The following is a 12437-nucleotide window of genomic DNA, read 5'->3' as shown; positions in this document are numbered from 1 at the left end:
AACAGACCTGATGTGATATGTCTATGGTGACAAGGTTGACTCCTTAACTCTTGGACTGGCAGTACCAAGTAAACTATTGTGTGCAGTGACATCCTTGAGCACGGTTCATAGCTAAATGTTGTGCAAAGAAACTAAAAATGCATTGGCAGCTGATTAGAATATACAAACAACCCTGCTGAAAATCAAGCTGTGCTAAAATATAATAAAAATTTATAATTGAGTAGAATGTTTATATAGGTAAAAGGGCAGAGACCGCAGGCCTTAAGCTAAAATAAAGATACCCAATCTAAGCGGTAAAAGGAACTCACAGCAGGTGGTAAAACTGCCCACATTTTTTAAGGTGGGGACTTGGCCAGATGGCGAAGCAGGCCGCCCACCCCTCAATTTCTTCCACATAATAGCTTTCCCTAGGGTCTAGTGGGCTTTCTGCCTCCCCTTCCACCCTGGGGCAAATTGAGGAGTGAAGTCCTCCAGATTCACCCCGGGGGTGGCAGAAAGGCTGGATTCCCATTTTGTTTGGGGTGAGGCTCAGCCTGGTATGTTTGGGAAGGCAGCCTCCACCCCTCAATATTGCATGAAATACATTCCCTGGGGTTCTAGTGGGGTTTCTGCCGCCCTAGGGACAGTTTGGGTGGCAAAAATGTCCCAGTTTGCCCAGAGTGGGCAGAAAGAGTCTTGTAGCATTTTATTGTGTTGGGGGCTTGGTCTGATGTATCAAAGGGCCATCCCTTCCCCTCAATATATGACAATGACTGGCACGTCTGGGGGTCTGGTGGGCTTTCTCCCCTTCCCCCACCCCATGGGGGCAGATTGGCATTCTGAACGTCCACCAAGGGGGCAGAAAATCTGTTGTGCCTGGGGAGCACTAGCCTGTTGCCATGGTGGCAGCTCACTCCTCTAAAGCTTATCCCAAGTGTCTATTGGGTCGATCCCTGCTTGGTGGGATTTCCCTCCTGTGGTGAACGCCAAGCACGGATCCACCAGGGAGAGATACCATTGGAAAGAGGAAATTCACTCCTTTCTAACGGTACCTCTCCCATTGAAATCAGTGCCTGAGTGGCTGGGCTGTGCCTCAGAGCACTGGCGGAATTGAAAGTAAATAAGGCTCATTTTACTTTCACGTTCCATGTAATGATGTCTCCAGCACGTCCTTAGCATGCAAGAGGTTAAGCACAGAGGACACATGTAGCTGTAAACGTTTTTATGAGCACGAGGGAACAGTAGGGTCCTTTGCTGAGTAAACCGGCCTGCAGCCCCAGCCCAGGCAGCATGACCCAAGTTAGCTGATGAGTCGGGGTGGGCCAAAGCACTTTTAGCTGAGTGTGTGTTGCACTCTTCACTGCGTAACCGCTGTTTCAAAACAAAAACAACATATTAAAACCAATGGCTGAAGCAGACTGACTCCAAGCCCTCTCTCTATATAAATATGTACTTATTTATTTTGATATATTGAAGACGAGGGCTCCGACAGATAGCCAGAGTTATCTGTAGCAAGGCCTAAAGAATCTCTGACCTATGCCTTTGGCAGTGCTCGGTTTATGTTTCCTGTATGTACCATTAGACTTTAAAGGGAAAGTGATGAAATTAATTATTCGTTACATCACAAGCCTTGTCTGACACCAAAACCTGATCTAATTGCTTTGCCCCCTCGTTCTGCTGTCTTTTTCAGCATCAACGCACTCTTGATTTCTCTTTACATTTTTTTTACAGGATAGCAACAGAAAAGGAGTGGCATCGTTCAGTTTACTGAAGCTCTGCAAGGGCCATAACCGTAAGCAGGCATCCGCCACCTTCTACAGCTTCCTAGTCCTCAAGAAACGGCAGGCCCTCGAGCTAGAGCAGACTTCTCCCTACGCTGATATCATTGCCACACCAGGACCAAGATTCAGCACAGTCTGAGGAGCGAGGAGAAAGAGTAACCCTTTCACCTTACCAAATTGTCATAAATACAAGCCTACATACACATCGGATCAACTATTTCCCATGTACCATTTGTGAATGATTTATCTGAGTCTTCGTTGCAGTAAGATTAGACTTATTCTCGTTTTAAAGGTTTGATTTACGTTTATATATAGCTCTGCTTTCAGAGCGTGATAAGAACCAATGTTAAAAGCCCCTCGCCGATAGCTGAGTAAAAGGATGTTAAACCGCTTGTAATTTCAGCTGTCCGCCGATGACCTCTCAGTAACATTTCTATCACACTGCATGTGTGCATCTAATTTTGAAGCCTGCAAAAAGACAGCGTGTAAAAGTCGAAAACAACTAATGGCACCTTGCACGTTACGTTGATGATGCAGGCGTTTATAATACATAAAACTGTCCCATTCATACAGTTTATATTTAGTTTACATTTGGTGACGATGCTAACTTTAGCATTCACCAAACATTACAGTTTACATATTTCTGATTCTTACTATGACCAAACATCCCATGGCAAGATATGGAACAAATTCTAATTATATGCAACAAAAAGAGATGAATCAACTTTATTGAGTTTACTAGGGTTTTCATTTAAATGTGGCTTCTTCAGAAAAAAAGAAAGAAAAACGGGTGACCATAATCTTGTGCTATTTTATATTTGTCTTGATACAACGGTGTCATTGTTGAGTGTACTTTAATGAAACGGTAAATTAAAAAGCTCATAGTATTTTTTTATGTAACTGCAAAATATAAATAGTGTACATCTATTTTGAACATTAAATTATTATATATAAAAATAGTGTTCCTTGATCTTGGGCATGCTTTACTCACTTAGCAAAAATAATATGTAAATAATGCTTACAAAAGAATTTAAGTATATATATTTAGCTGTTATACCTGTAGCCAGGGTTGGCTTTAGCACTGGTGGCGCCCAGTGCTACAATCATTTTTGCGCCCCTCCTCCTCTTGACCTCTTTTAGGGATTTCCTCACTCACTACCACTGGGCAGAAGTGTCCCTCATCTCTCCATAGCCCCTCTCTCACATGCATATCTGTTTTAAACCACTGGTAAAGGCTGGCTTTACAAATAAGAATATGTATCTACCCAAATGAACCCATTTTCGCAACATTAGGAATAGATAATGAAAGACTGGAGAGAAAAAAACATAACGTCCTTACCTATTTTATGCAGTTTGTGTGCAGCTCTTTGATGACCGTTCGTAATGGTTAGTATTCTATATCAGGGTTGGATCTTATGAACTACTGTAACACATTGATCTCTTTGAGGAAAGCAGTAATCCACTCAGCTAGCCACATAAAATACACATCTGTGATCTGCACGGTTTGTGTTTTTTACAGCAGGCATATTAACCAACCCCTCTACTTTATGACGAGTCAAAACTACCACTAGACAAAACACTGATCTCTCTCTCTCTCTAGCAGGATCATTAGTCACAAGAGGTATTTTGATGTTTATTGCTGATTGAAAGCTGGACGCACAAGGAACTCTGCAGCAGGTGTTTTTAAATCGTAAGTTGTTGATAAACACAGCTCCCCCTTCCCCAGGTCAAAGTCAAGTGCGGCCGCACCAGTCGCACAGCCCTAAAGGTGACTCTGTCTGTGGCGTGAACGTAGCCAAAAGACAGCGGTGAGAGGTGCATAGTGAAATACCAACATAAAGTCAACAAGTAATAAGAGAGGAAGCTGGGTTATGGACGGCTAATGCATGGTGATCTAGTGTACTTTGAAGACGGGAGTCTTGAACTCTGTCATAGATTGGAGCACCGTTGGGACAGTCCTGATGCAAACAAAGGCGTTGCATATCATGGGTTCATGGATGAAAAATACTTTTTTTTTTTTTGTATACAAGAATCATCAGAAATAGTGAGCTTGACTGCAAGATGAACAAGGTTGCTGGTCGTGATGGCTTTGCAAATAATGTCACTTGATTTGCAGGTGGTGTGGGTAAGGAGTTCTATTGTAGAGTCTGGGAAGCCATTGAGTAGGGCATTACCACCATCCAGATGTGAGATTACAAGGACTTGAACAGCAGCTTTGAAGTCACTTCATGGAAAGAACAGTTTGTTTTCTTCAAAAGAGAGAGCAGGTACCAGATAGTCTTTGTTTTTAAGCAATGTGTTCCTTTAGGGTGAGGTTGTGGTCCAGGGTGAATCTAAGCGATTTATGTACCATGGTAGTTGGGATTGTACCCGGCAAGCCCCATTTTATTGAGACAGGCTAGTACTGTATCTTCTTTTTTGTTCTTGACAAATAACAGCAATTCTGTCTTTGTTGCATTGAGCTTCAGGTAGGTGGTGGACATCTAGGTCTGTCATGATGTGGAAGCAGTGTTTGAGGCGTTTGGATATCTGAAGCAGAGAAGACTTTCAGTAGAGTTGTGCATCATCAACACATTGGTGAGTCTTGATTCTCCCAAGTGGCTCCATTTAAAAAGGTTGAATATGATAGGACCCAGTATGCGACTCCACTCGTGATAAGGATCTTTTGTGATCCTGAGGTCCTATGTGAACAAACTGATGTTGGTTGCATAAGTAAGGGGAGAACCATTGAAGGACATTGCTGACGAATCCCATTCAAGATTCAAATGTGTGTGCATGAGGATGGCTTGTCAACAGTTTCAAATGCAGCTGAGAGGTAAAATGGCATTAATTAGAAACCCTAACGATGAATTCAGAGCTGTCTTTATTTAGATCAAAGCATAAAAAGTACACTTATAGATTTTTTTTCTTTACAATTTATGGGTTGGCTTCCTACTAGAATTAGCATTGTCTCTGAAATAAGAAAATTGCACAAAAAGCACGCGAGTGGCTGGAGCAGGGGCCAACAACCTTTTCTGTAAGAAGAGTTACTTATGTTGAATGGAAATTATCCCGATCCACAGATACTAGCATTGTAATATTGACCACCATCAAACAAGATTATATTAGTGGTCACTTTAAGCAACATCAACTGCAGTGATCACCTCAGTGCATCAGATTTGGAAGCCTTTACAAAGGTAACACATAAAAGCCATAGCCAGAAAGCTTGTGGCACCAAGGTAATAATATCAATGTCTTCCCAACACCTCATGATTTACCACTCAAATATAGCTTTAAAGATATTTTTGAAAATTCAACCATTTTCCTCCAAAAAACATCATATGAGTTATGAAAATACACACATTTTTGTCTTAAAGGCAAAAGTTTCCATAGTAGACTGGGCTGCACAAAGGAGAGCTACTCAAGGGCAGCTGGAAAGCTACCAGTAGCTCGTCAGCTACTAGTTAAAGAAACCTGGTTGACAATGAGATTTTAAACATGTTCAAAATGTAGGTAAGTAAAAACAGCCAGCAAATTAAAATCACACATAAATTAAGGGTGGTTTATGTTAGATTTTGTATTCATGCTACCTAAAACATAGGTTTTGAACCCACGTATTCACTGCTCAGTTGTCAAAGTAATGAAAAAAACTAGGTTTATTTTCTGACTGCATTGACAGAGCAGTGAATCTGCCCCCTCACCTGAGTCTCCGGAGATGCAACGGAGGTGGCAGGTTGGTAGTTTAAAGTCTGCCATCCAGTCGGTCTTCTCCAGGCTCTCTTTGGGCCATCTGCAGATTTGTGTGGGTGCTGCTGCTGTCAGTGAAGTACAGGGTGTGGTTGTGGGGAGCATGTCAGGACACCAGGTATTAAGTGTTTAAAATACGTTTTTTAAATACTATCGCTAGTGCAGTTGAAACAAATCAAGCATGTTTGTAGAAAGTGGCAAAACACCAGGATTTCTTTTATTTCCTAAAGTATTAGGATTTAAGAGAGGGGCGTGGTGATGGCGATGAGGCTGTGGTATGGTGAAAGGATGCTGGGTATATTTTGCTATTTCAGGGTGAAGTTAATGTACCTGGAATGGTAACAGGGCAAGCTACACCCCTCCCCCCCCCTTCCTCTTTTTGACTCCTGCTCCAGCAAAGGAAGAGGTTTTGGAGGTCATACATAAGGTACAATTGTACATCGGTAGTTCTTAATAATGTGTTGTTTTCCGCCCCAGGGTGACTAGTGCCAGCAGTGAAGGTGCTCTAATTGTCTGATGTCACTTGGCACCCGTCATTGGAAGACAGCATAGTATTTAACAGCTACTCGTGTATAATTCTGTTTGTTACTACTCTTTTGATTATGGATCACTGATATATTTTTCTGCAGCTTATTTTATTATTCATAGATCTAATTTGCTGGATCTGTCTGGGTCGGCCATGTGCCATTTGTTTAACTGTTTACTGCATTCAGTATGTGGTACATGCAAACTCCTGCTGCTTTCAGTTTCCACTTCTTTGAAAACTCTTTCCTCTGTTCTCCCCCGTCCTATACGTAAATGGAATTGGTTGCTCCTGTCATTAGAACTTTAGTAACAGGCAAGTAATATCTACACAGTTATACTTGCCTATATTGTTCTAGCTATTCAACCACCAACGTTTAGTCGTTGGTTGTCCTTTCCAACAGTTTCATTGTTTGCTTCAGTACTTACCCAACTTTCTTATGTTTAGACTGATTTGCACCAAGGCTGTTTATTATTTATCTAGTTTAATTCAAAAATGTATTTTGTTTATCGCATGTAACTTAATACATAACAGTGGAATTGCGACCAGTGCATTCATAACCGTGAAAGCAGGCAGCAGCATATCAAAGTACATCAAAATTACATTTGTGAAGGTCACACAAATATTATTTTGCTAAATTTATCTCGTGGTGTACTGTGAACCACAATCATTGGATTGAGGTGTCTTTTGTGTTCATTGAGTTTTCCACTCAGACTGCCATAATTTTTGTTGTTTGACTACAGAAAGCTTTAGTTGGCTGGTCCGAGAACTCATGTCTGTAATTCTTATAAAAGAAAATAAACAAAAGTAAGTTTAGAGATTAGACTTCGGGACTTGTCCTATCAGGCATTTGCTTTCATATGTATTTTTTGCCCAGCATCAGTAAAATAATGCAGATTCCAAGGAGCTGCAGGAGTAATGTCTGTAATGGTAGTAGTATTTGATTTCTCAACTGACCGAACTCCAGAAAGAGGGTTTTTATATATCAAAAATATATTTTCTTTATTTTTAGAACCACAAGATTCAAGTTGCAGGTAAGTACTTCAGAAGTTTCGGATTTTACACAGCTATCAACAGTAGTTTTTTGAAATAGGTAAGTAATACAGTTTTTGAATTATTGGCAATAATCTGTTTTAAAAATGGACACTTCAATTTTCTGAATAGTTCCTGGGGGGGAAGAAATGTTAGATCGTTTCACAGGTAAGTACAACACTCACAGTTTCAGTGTCTGGGTTTTAGGAAGTCCACCGTTGGGGTTCAAGTTAACCCCAAACACCCACAACCAGCAACACAGGGCCGGTCGGGTGCAGAGGTCAAAGTTGAGCAAATTTAACGTGGGCTCCTATGGAGACAGGGGGTACTCGGAATCTGGTCTGTCTGCAGGTAAGTACCCGCGACTCTGAGGGCAGACCGTGGGGGATTAGAAGAGCACTGAAGTGGCCACATGTGAGCACCAAACACACACCCTCAGCGGCACAGGGGTGGCCGGGTGCAAGATGCAAACAAGATGTTGGGTTTTCAATGCTGGTCTATGAGGCCACCCTGGGGGTCACTCAGAAGCTGCAGGCAAGGTCCAAGGGGGTGTCTCGGGCACACCACCAGTCGGACAGGGAGGAGGGCTGCCTGCTGGATATTGAGGCACCTGGGGTTGGTTTCTCCAAGGCCTAGGGGCTATGAGTGCAGTGTGTTCTTAGGCGTCGGATATCTTTGTCCAGGGTTTCATGGTCAGGAGGGTCCTCAGGGTTCTCTCTGCAGGCGGCATCGTGGAGTGGTGGAGACTTTCCCTTGCTGGGTGGACCACCTGGACACGGGCCATGGGTGTCGGGTGCAGAGGGGTCAAGACTCGTGCATCCGGAGGAGGTTAGAGTCCTTGGTTGTAGGTTTTCGATGGACAGATCCAGTGTCCTCAGGAGTTCGTGGTCCTTTTGGGTGCAGAGCAGTCCTCTGGAGTTGGGAGAGGTCGCTGGTCCCGCCGGATGCGTTTCTGGTCTTTTGTAGGTTCTTTGAAGCAGGAGACAGGCCGGTAGGGCTGGGGCCAAAGCAGTTGTTGTCTTCCTTCTCTGCTGGGGGTTTCAGCTAAGCAATCCTCCTTCTAGTCAGGTCCCCAGGAATCTGGTTCAGCAAAGTCCTTAAATACAAGATTTAGGGGCGTTACAGGGGTCAGAGGGCAGTAGCCAATGGCTACTGTCCCTGAGGGTGGCTACACCCTCCTTGTGTCCACTCCCTTTAGGGAGGGGGGTATCATTCCTATCCCTATTGGTCCCTGTCCTCCAAACTAAGATGGAGGATTCTGCGGGGGTGGGAGGGGTCACTTCAGCTCTGGACATCTTAGTGGTTGTCCCAGCAGAAGTGGTCACTCCTCCTTGATTTTCTTAAGTTTCCTGCTGTAGGAAGCTGGCTCTGTATATACTGTCTCAAAGTGAGAGAGTGTGCACAGAGTCCAGGGGTTCCCCTTAGAGGTTGATAGTGGCAATAATAGATAATACTAATGCTCTATTTGTGGTAGTGTGATCGAGCAGTTAGGCTTATCAGAGGGTAGTGTTAAGCATTTGTTGTACACACACAGGCAATACCTGGGAACAAACACTCAAAGACTTAACGTCAGGCCGATAGGTTTTTATATAGAAAAATATAATTTTCTTTATTTTAGAACCACAAGATTCAGATTTCAATTAAGTACATAAATTGTAAGGTACTTGGCATTGGTAAATATAGAACTTTAAATGAAAACAGTAATGAACACAGTTTGGCATAAAATGGCAATAAGCTATTTTAAAAGTGGACACAGCAAAATTTAACAGTTCTTGGTGGAGGTAAGAAAAGGTTAGTTTGTCAGGTAAGTAAAACACAAGTTCAGTCTCTGGGGCATAGGCAGCCCACAGTTTGGGGTTCAAGTTAACCCCAAACACTCAGCACGAGCAACACAGGGCCATTCAGGTGCAGAGGTCAAAGTGGGGCCCAAATAACATAGGCGTCTATGGAGACTAGGGGTGCTCAGGTTCCAGTCTGGAGGATTTTCTAAGGAAGGGGTCACCTCATCTCTGGACACCTTAGGGGCTGTCCTGGCTGGAGGGTGACTCCCCCTTGCTTTTCTCATTAACTCCTCCGGACTTGCTGCCAAACGTGGGGGCTATGTCCAGGGGGCGGGCATCTCTAGTAGCTGAAGTGACCTGGGGCGTAGTAACACCATGCTTGGGCCTTTGAGGCTCACCGCCAGGTGTTACAGTTCCTGGAGGGGGAGGTGTGAAGCACCTCCACCCAGGACAGGCTTTGTTCCTGGTCAAGGAGTGCACAAAGGCACTCACCCCTTGTGACCAGAAACTAGTCTGGAAGTGACAGGCTGGCAGAGACCAGTCAGCCTAGCACTAGCAGTTGGGCTGACATGCAGAGGTCATCTCTAAGATGCCCTCTGGGTTTATTTTACAATAAATCCCACACTGACATCAGTGTGCATTTATTGTGCTGAGAAGATTGATACCAAACATCCCATATTTCAGTGTAGCCATTATGGAACTACGGAGTTCGTAATTGACAGACTCCCAGACCATATACTCTTTATGGCTTCCCTGCACTTACAATGTCTAAGGATTTGCTTAGACACTGTAGGGGCATAGTGCTCATGCACTTATGCCCTCAACTGTGGTGTAGTGCACCCTGCCTTAGTTTTGTAAGGCCTGCTAGAGGGGTGACTTACCTATGCCACAGGCAGTGAGAGGTGGGCATGGCACCCTGAGGGGAGTGCCATGTTGACTTAGTCATTTTCTCCCCACCAGCACACACAAGCTGTGAGGCAGTGTGCATGTCCTGAGTGAGGGGTCCCCATGATGGTATAAGACATGCTGCAGCCCTTAGAGACCTTCCCTGGTCACAGGGCCCTGGGTACCATTTACAAGGGACTTATCTGTGTGCCAGGGCTGTGCCAATTGTGGAAACAAAGGTACAGGTTAGGGAAGGAACACTGATGCTGGGGCCTGGTTAGCAGGGTCCCAGCATACTTTAAATCATAACTTGCATCAACAAAAGGCAAAAAGTCAGGGGGTAACCATGCAAAGGAAGGTATTTCCTTAAAGCCATCCTTGCTAAAAGGATGTCCTCTTCATTGTGGCTGCCATCAGTGTTCTCAGAGGAGCTGGACTCCCCTGTGTAATTTCCACATCCTGTGAGTACTATCTTTAGAGTTGGCATCTTGGAACCCTGGTCTCCCTAGTAAGGTTAGGAGAGGGGAGTTCATCCTCCTAATCCCCAACTTCTTCCCCATCTGAGGGGAGCTCTTTATTTTCAGTAGGGTGGTCGCTTGCATATTCTGCCAAAAGCTCCTGCAGCTTGACCTTGGTAGGGTTGGAACCTGTTTTGATTTTCCTGGGGCTGCAGATATTCCTTAACTTTCTCATCCCAAGATGGAATTAAGGGGTGAGGTTGAGTTCTATTACCATGTCCTCTGAGCTACTCATTTTGTTTACTAAGTTTGGGGATTACTTTTAGGAACTAAAACTACTTCTAGTAACTAACCCCTAACTTAGGATAACTTTTGAATCTTAAAAAGAAATGCTAAGGGGACTTAACCTGGAGCCTAGCAGGACTTTACACATTTTAGAAAAAAATAGTCAAATTCAAAAATCCGTTTTCTAAAGGCAGTTTTGGAATTAGGTTGTGTGATCAGGTATTGGCTGAGTAGTCCAGCGTATGCAAAGTCGTAGGCCCCACTGCTGATCCACCAATGTAGGAAGCTGGCTCTGTATATACTATATCAAAGTGAGATATAGTGTGCACAGAGTCCAGGGGTTTCCCAGAGGCTAAAGTAGATAATACTAATGCTCTCTTTGTGGTAGTGTGGTCGAGCAGTTAGGCTTATCAGAGGGTAGTGCAAAGCATTTGCTGTACACACATAGACAATAGAAGCAGCACGCACTCAATGACTGAACTCCAGACCAATGGTTTTATATATCAAAAATATATTTTCTTTATTTTTAGAACCACAAGATTCACATTTCAGGTATGTACTTCAAAAATGTTGTATTTCACACAGGTATCAACAGTAGTTTGTTTGAAATAGGCAAGTAATACAGTTTTTGAATTATTGGCAATAATCTGTTTTGAAAATTGACACTGTATTGTACAATTTTCAGAACAGTTCGGGGGGGGGGGAGGTGGGGTACAAATGTTATATAGTTTCACAGGTAAGTACAACACTTAGTTTCAGTCTCTGGGTTTTAGGAAATCCACTGGTTGGGGTTCAAGTGACCCCAAACACCCACCACCAGCAACATGGGGCCGGTCCTGTGCAGAGGTCAAAGTTGAGCAAATTTAACATGGGCTCGTATTGAGACAGGGATACTCGAAATCCGGTCTGCCTTCAGGTAAATACCCGCGACTCAGAAGGAAGACCAGAGGGGATTAGAAGAGCACTGAAGGGGCCATACATAAGCGCACACCCTCAGAGGCACAGGGGCAGCTGGGTGCAAACAGGACATCGGGTTTTCAATGCTGGTCTATGAGGAGAACCCGGGTGTCACTCAGAGGCTGTAGGCGAGGTCCAAGGGGATGTCTTGGGCACACCACCAGTCAGACCGGGAGGAGGGCCGCCTACTGGATGCTGAGGCACCATGGGCCGGTTTCTCCAAGGCCTGGCGGCTCTGGGTGCAGTGTGTTCTTAGGCGTCGGATATCTTGGTCCGGAGCTTTGCGGTCATGGGGGTCCTCGGGATTCCCTCTGAAGGCGTCGCTGTGGAGAGGTCAACCCAGGGTGGGCACTTGCTCGTAATTGCCTGGGGACCCTCTCTTGCTGGGTGGACCACCTGGACATGGGCCGTGGGCGTCAGGTGCACAGGGGTCAGGACTCACCATCTGGAGTGAGGTGAGAGTCGTTAGTTGTAGGTTTTTTTTAGACAGAGCCCCTGTCCTCTGGAGTTCTTGGTGGTCCTTTGGGTGCAGGGCAGTCCTCTGGGTTTGGCCCAGGTCGCTGGTCCCGCTGGACATGTTGCTGGTCTTTTGCAGGTTCTTTGAAGCAGAAGACAGGCCAGTAGGGCTGTGGCCAAAGCAGTTGTTGTCTTCCTTCTTCTCTGCTGGGTTTTCAGCTAAGCGGTCCTTCATCTTGTCAGGTTGCCAGGAATCTGATGAGCTGGGTTCAGGGAAGCCCTTAGATACAAGATTTAGGGGCATTACTGGGGTCAGAGGGCAGTAGCCAATAGCTACTGTCCCTGAGGGTGGCTACACCCTCCTTGTGTCCACTCCCTTTGGGGAGGGGGCACATTCCTATCCCTATTGGTCCCTGTCCTACAAACTAAGATAGAGGATTCTGTAGGGAGGGGGGTCACTTCAGCTCAGGACACCTTAGGGGTTGTCCCAGCTGAAGTGGTCACTACTTGTTTTTCCTAAGTTTCCCGCGGGGCCTGGACTGCCCTGGTGCATTGTAACACGAGGCCTGAGCCT

General features: G+C 44.7%; 1 protein-coding gene across 1 annotated transcript in view; it reads left to right on the top strand.

Annotated features, from left to right (window-relative positions):
* The window catches only part of RAD21L1 (RAD21 cohesin complex component like 1), a 1043689-nt gene extending 1041058 nt beyond the window's left edge, over positions 1–2631 (top strand). Inside the window, exon 14 of the mRNA XM_069243305.1 lies at positions 1711–2631. Within this exon, the coding sequence (XP_069099406.1) occupies positions 1711–1899 (189 nt within the window). The 3' untranslated portion in view covers positions 1900–2631. The remainder of the gene's footprint in view (positions 1–1710) is intronic.
* Positions 2632–12437: the final 9806 nt, after the last annotated feature.

Source organism: Pleurodeles waltl, chromosome 7 (genome assembly GCF_031143425.1).
Source record: "Pleurodeles waltl isolate 20211129_DDA chromosome 7, aPleWal1.hap1.20221129, whole genome shotgun sequence".
In the NCBI taxonomy this organism is placed as follows: domain Eukaryota; kingdom Metazoa; phylum Chordata; class Amphibia; order Caudata; family Salamandridae; genus Pleurodeles; species Pleurodeles waltl.
The sequence above is the reverse complement of the archived record's forward strand: the minus strand, read 5'-3'. Positions and strand labels throughout refer to the sequence as shown.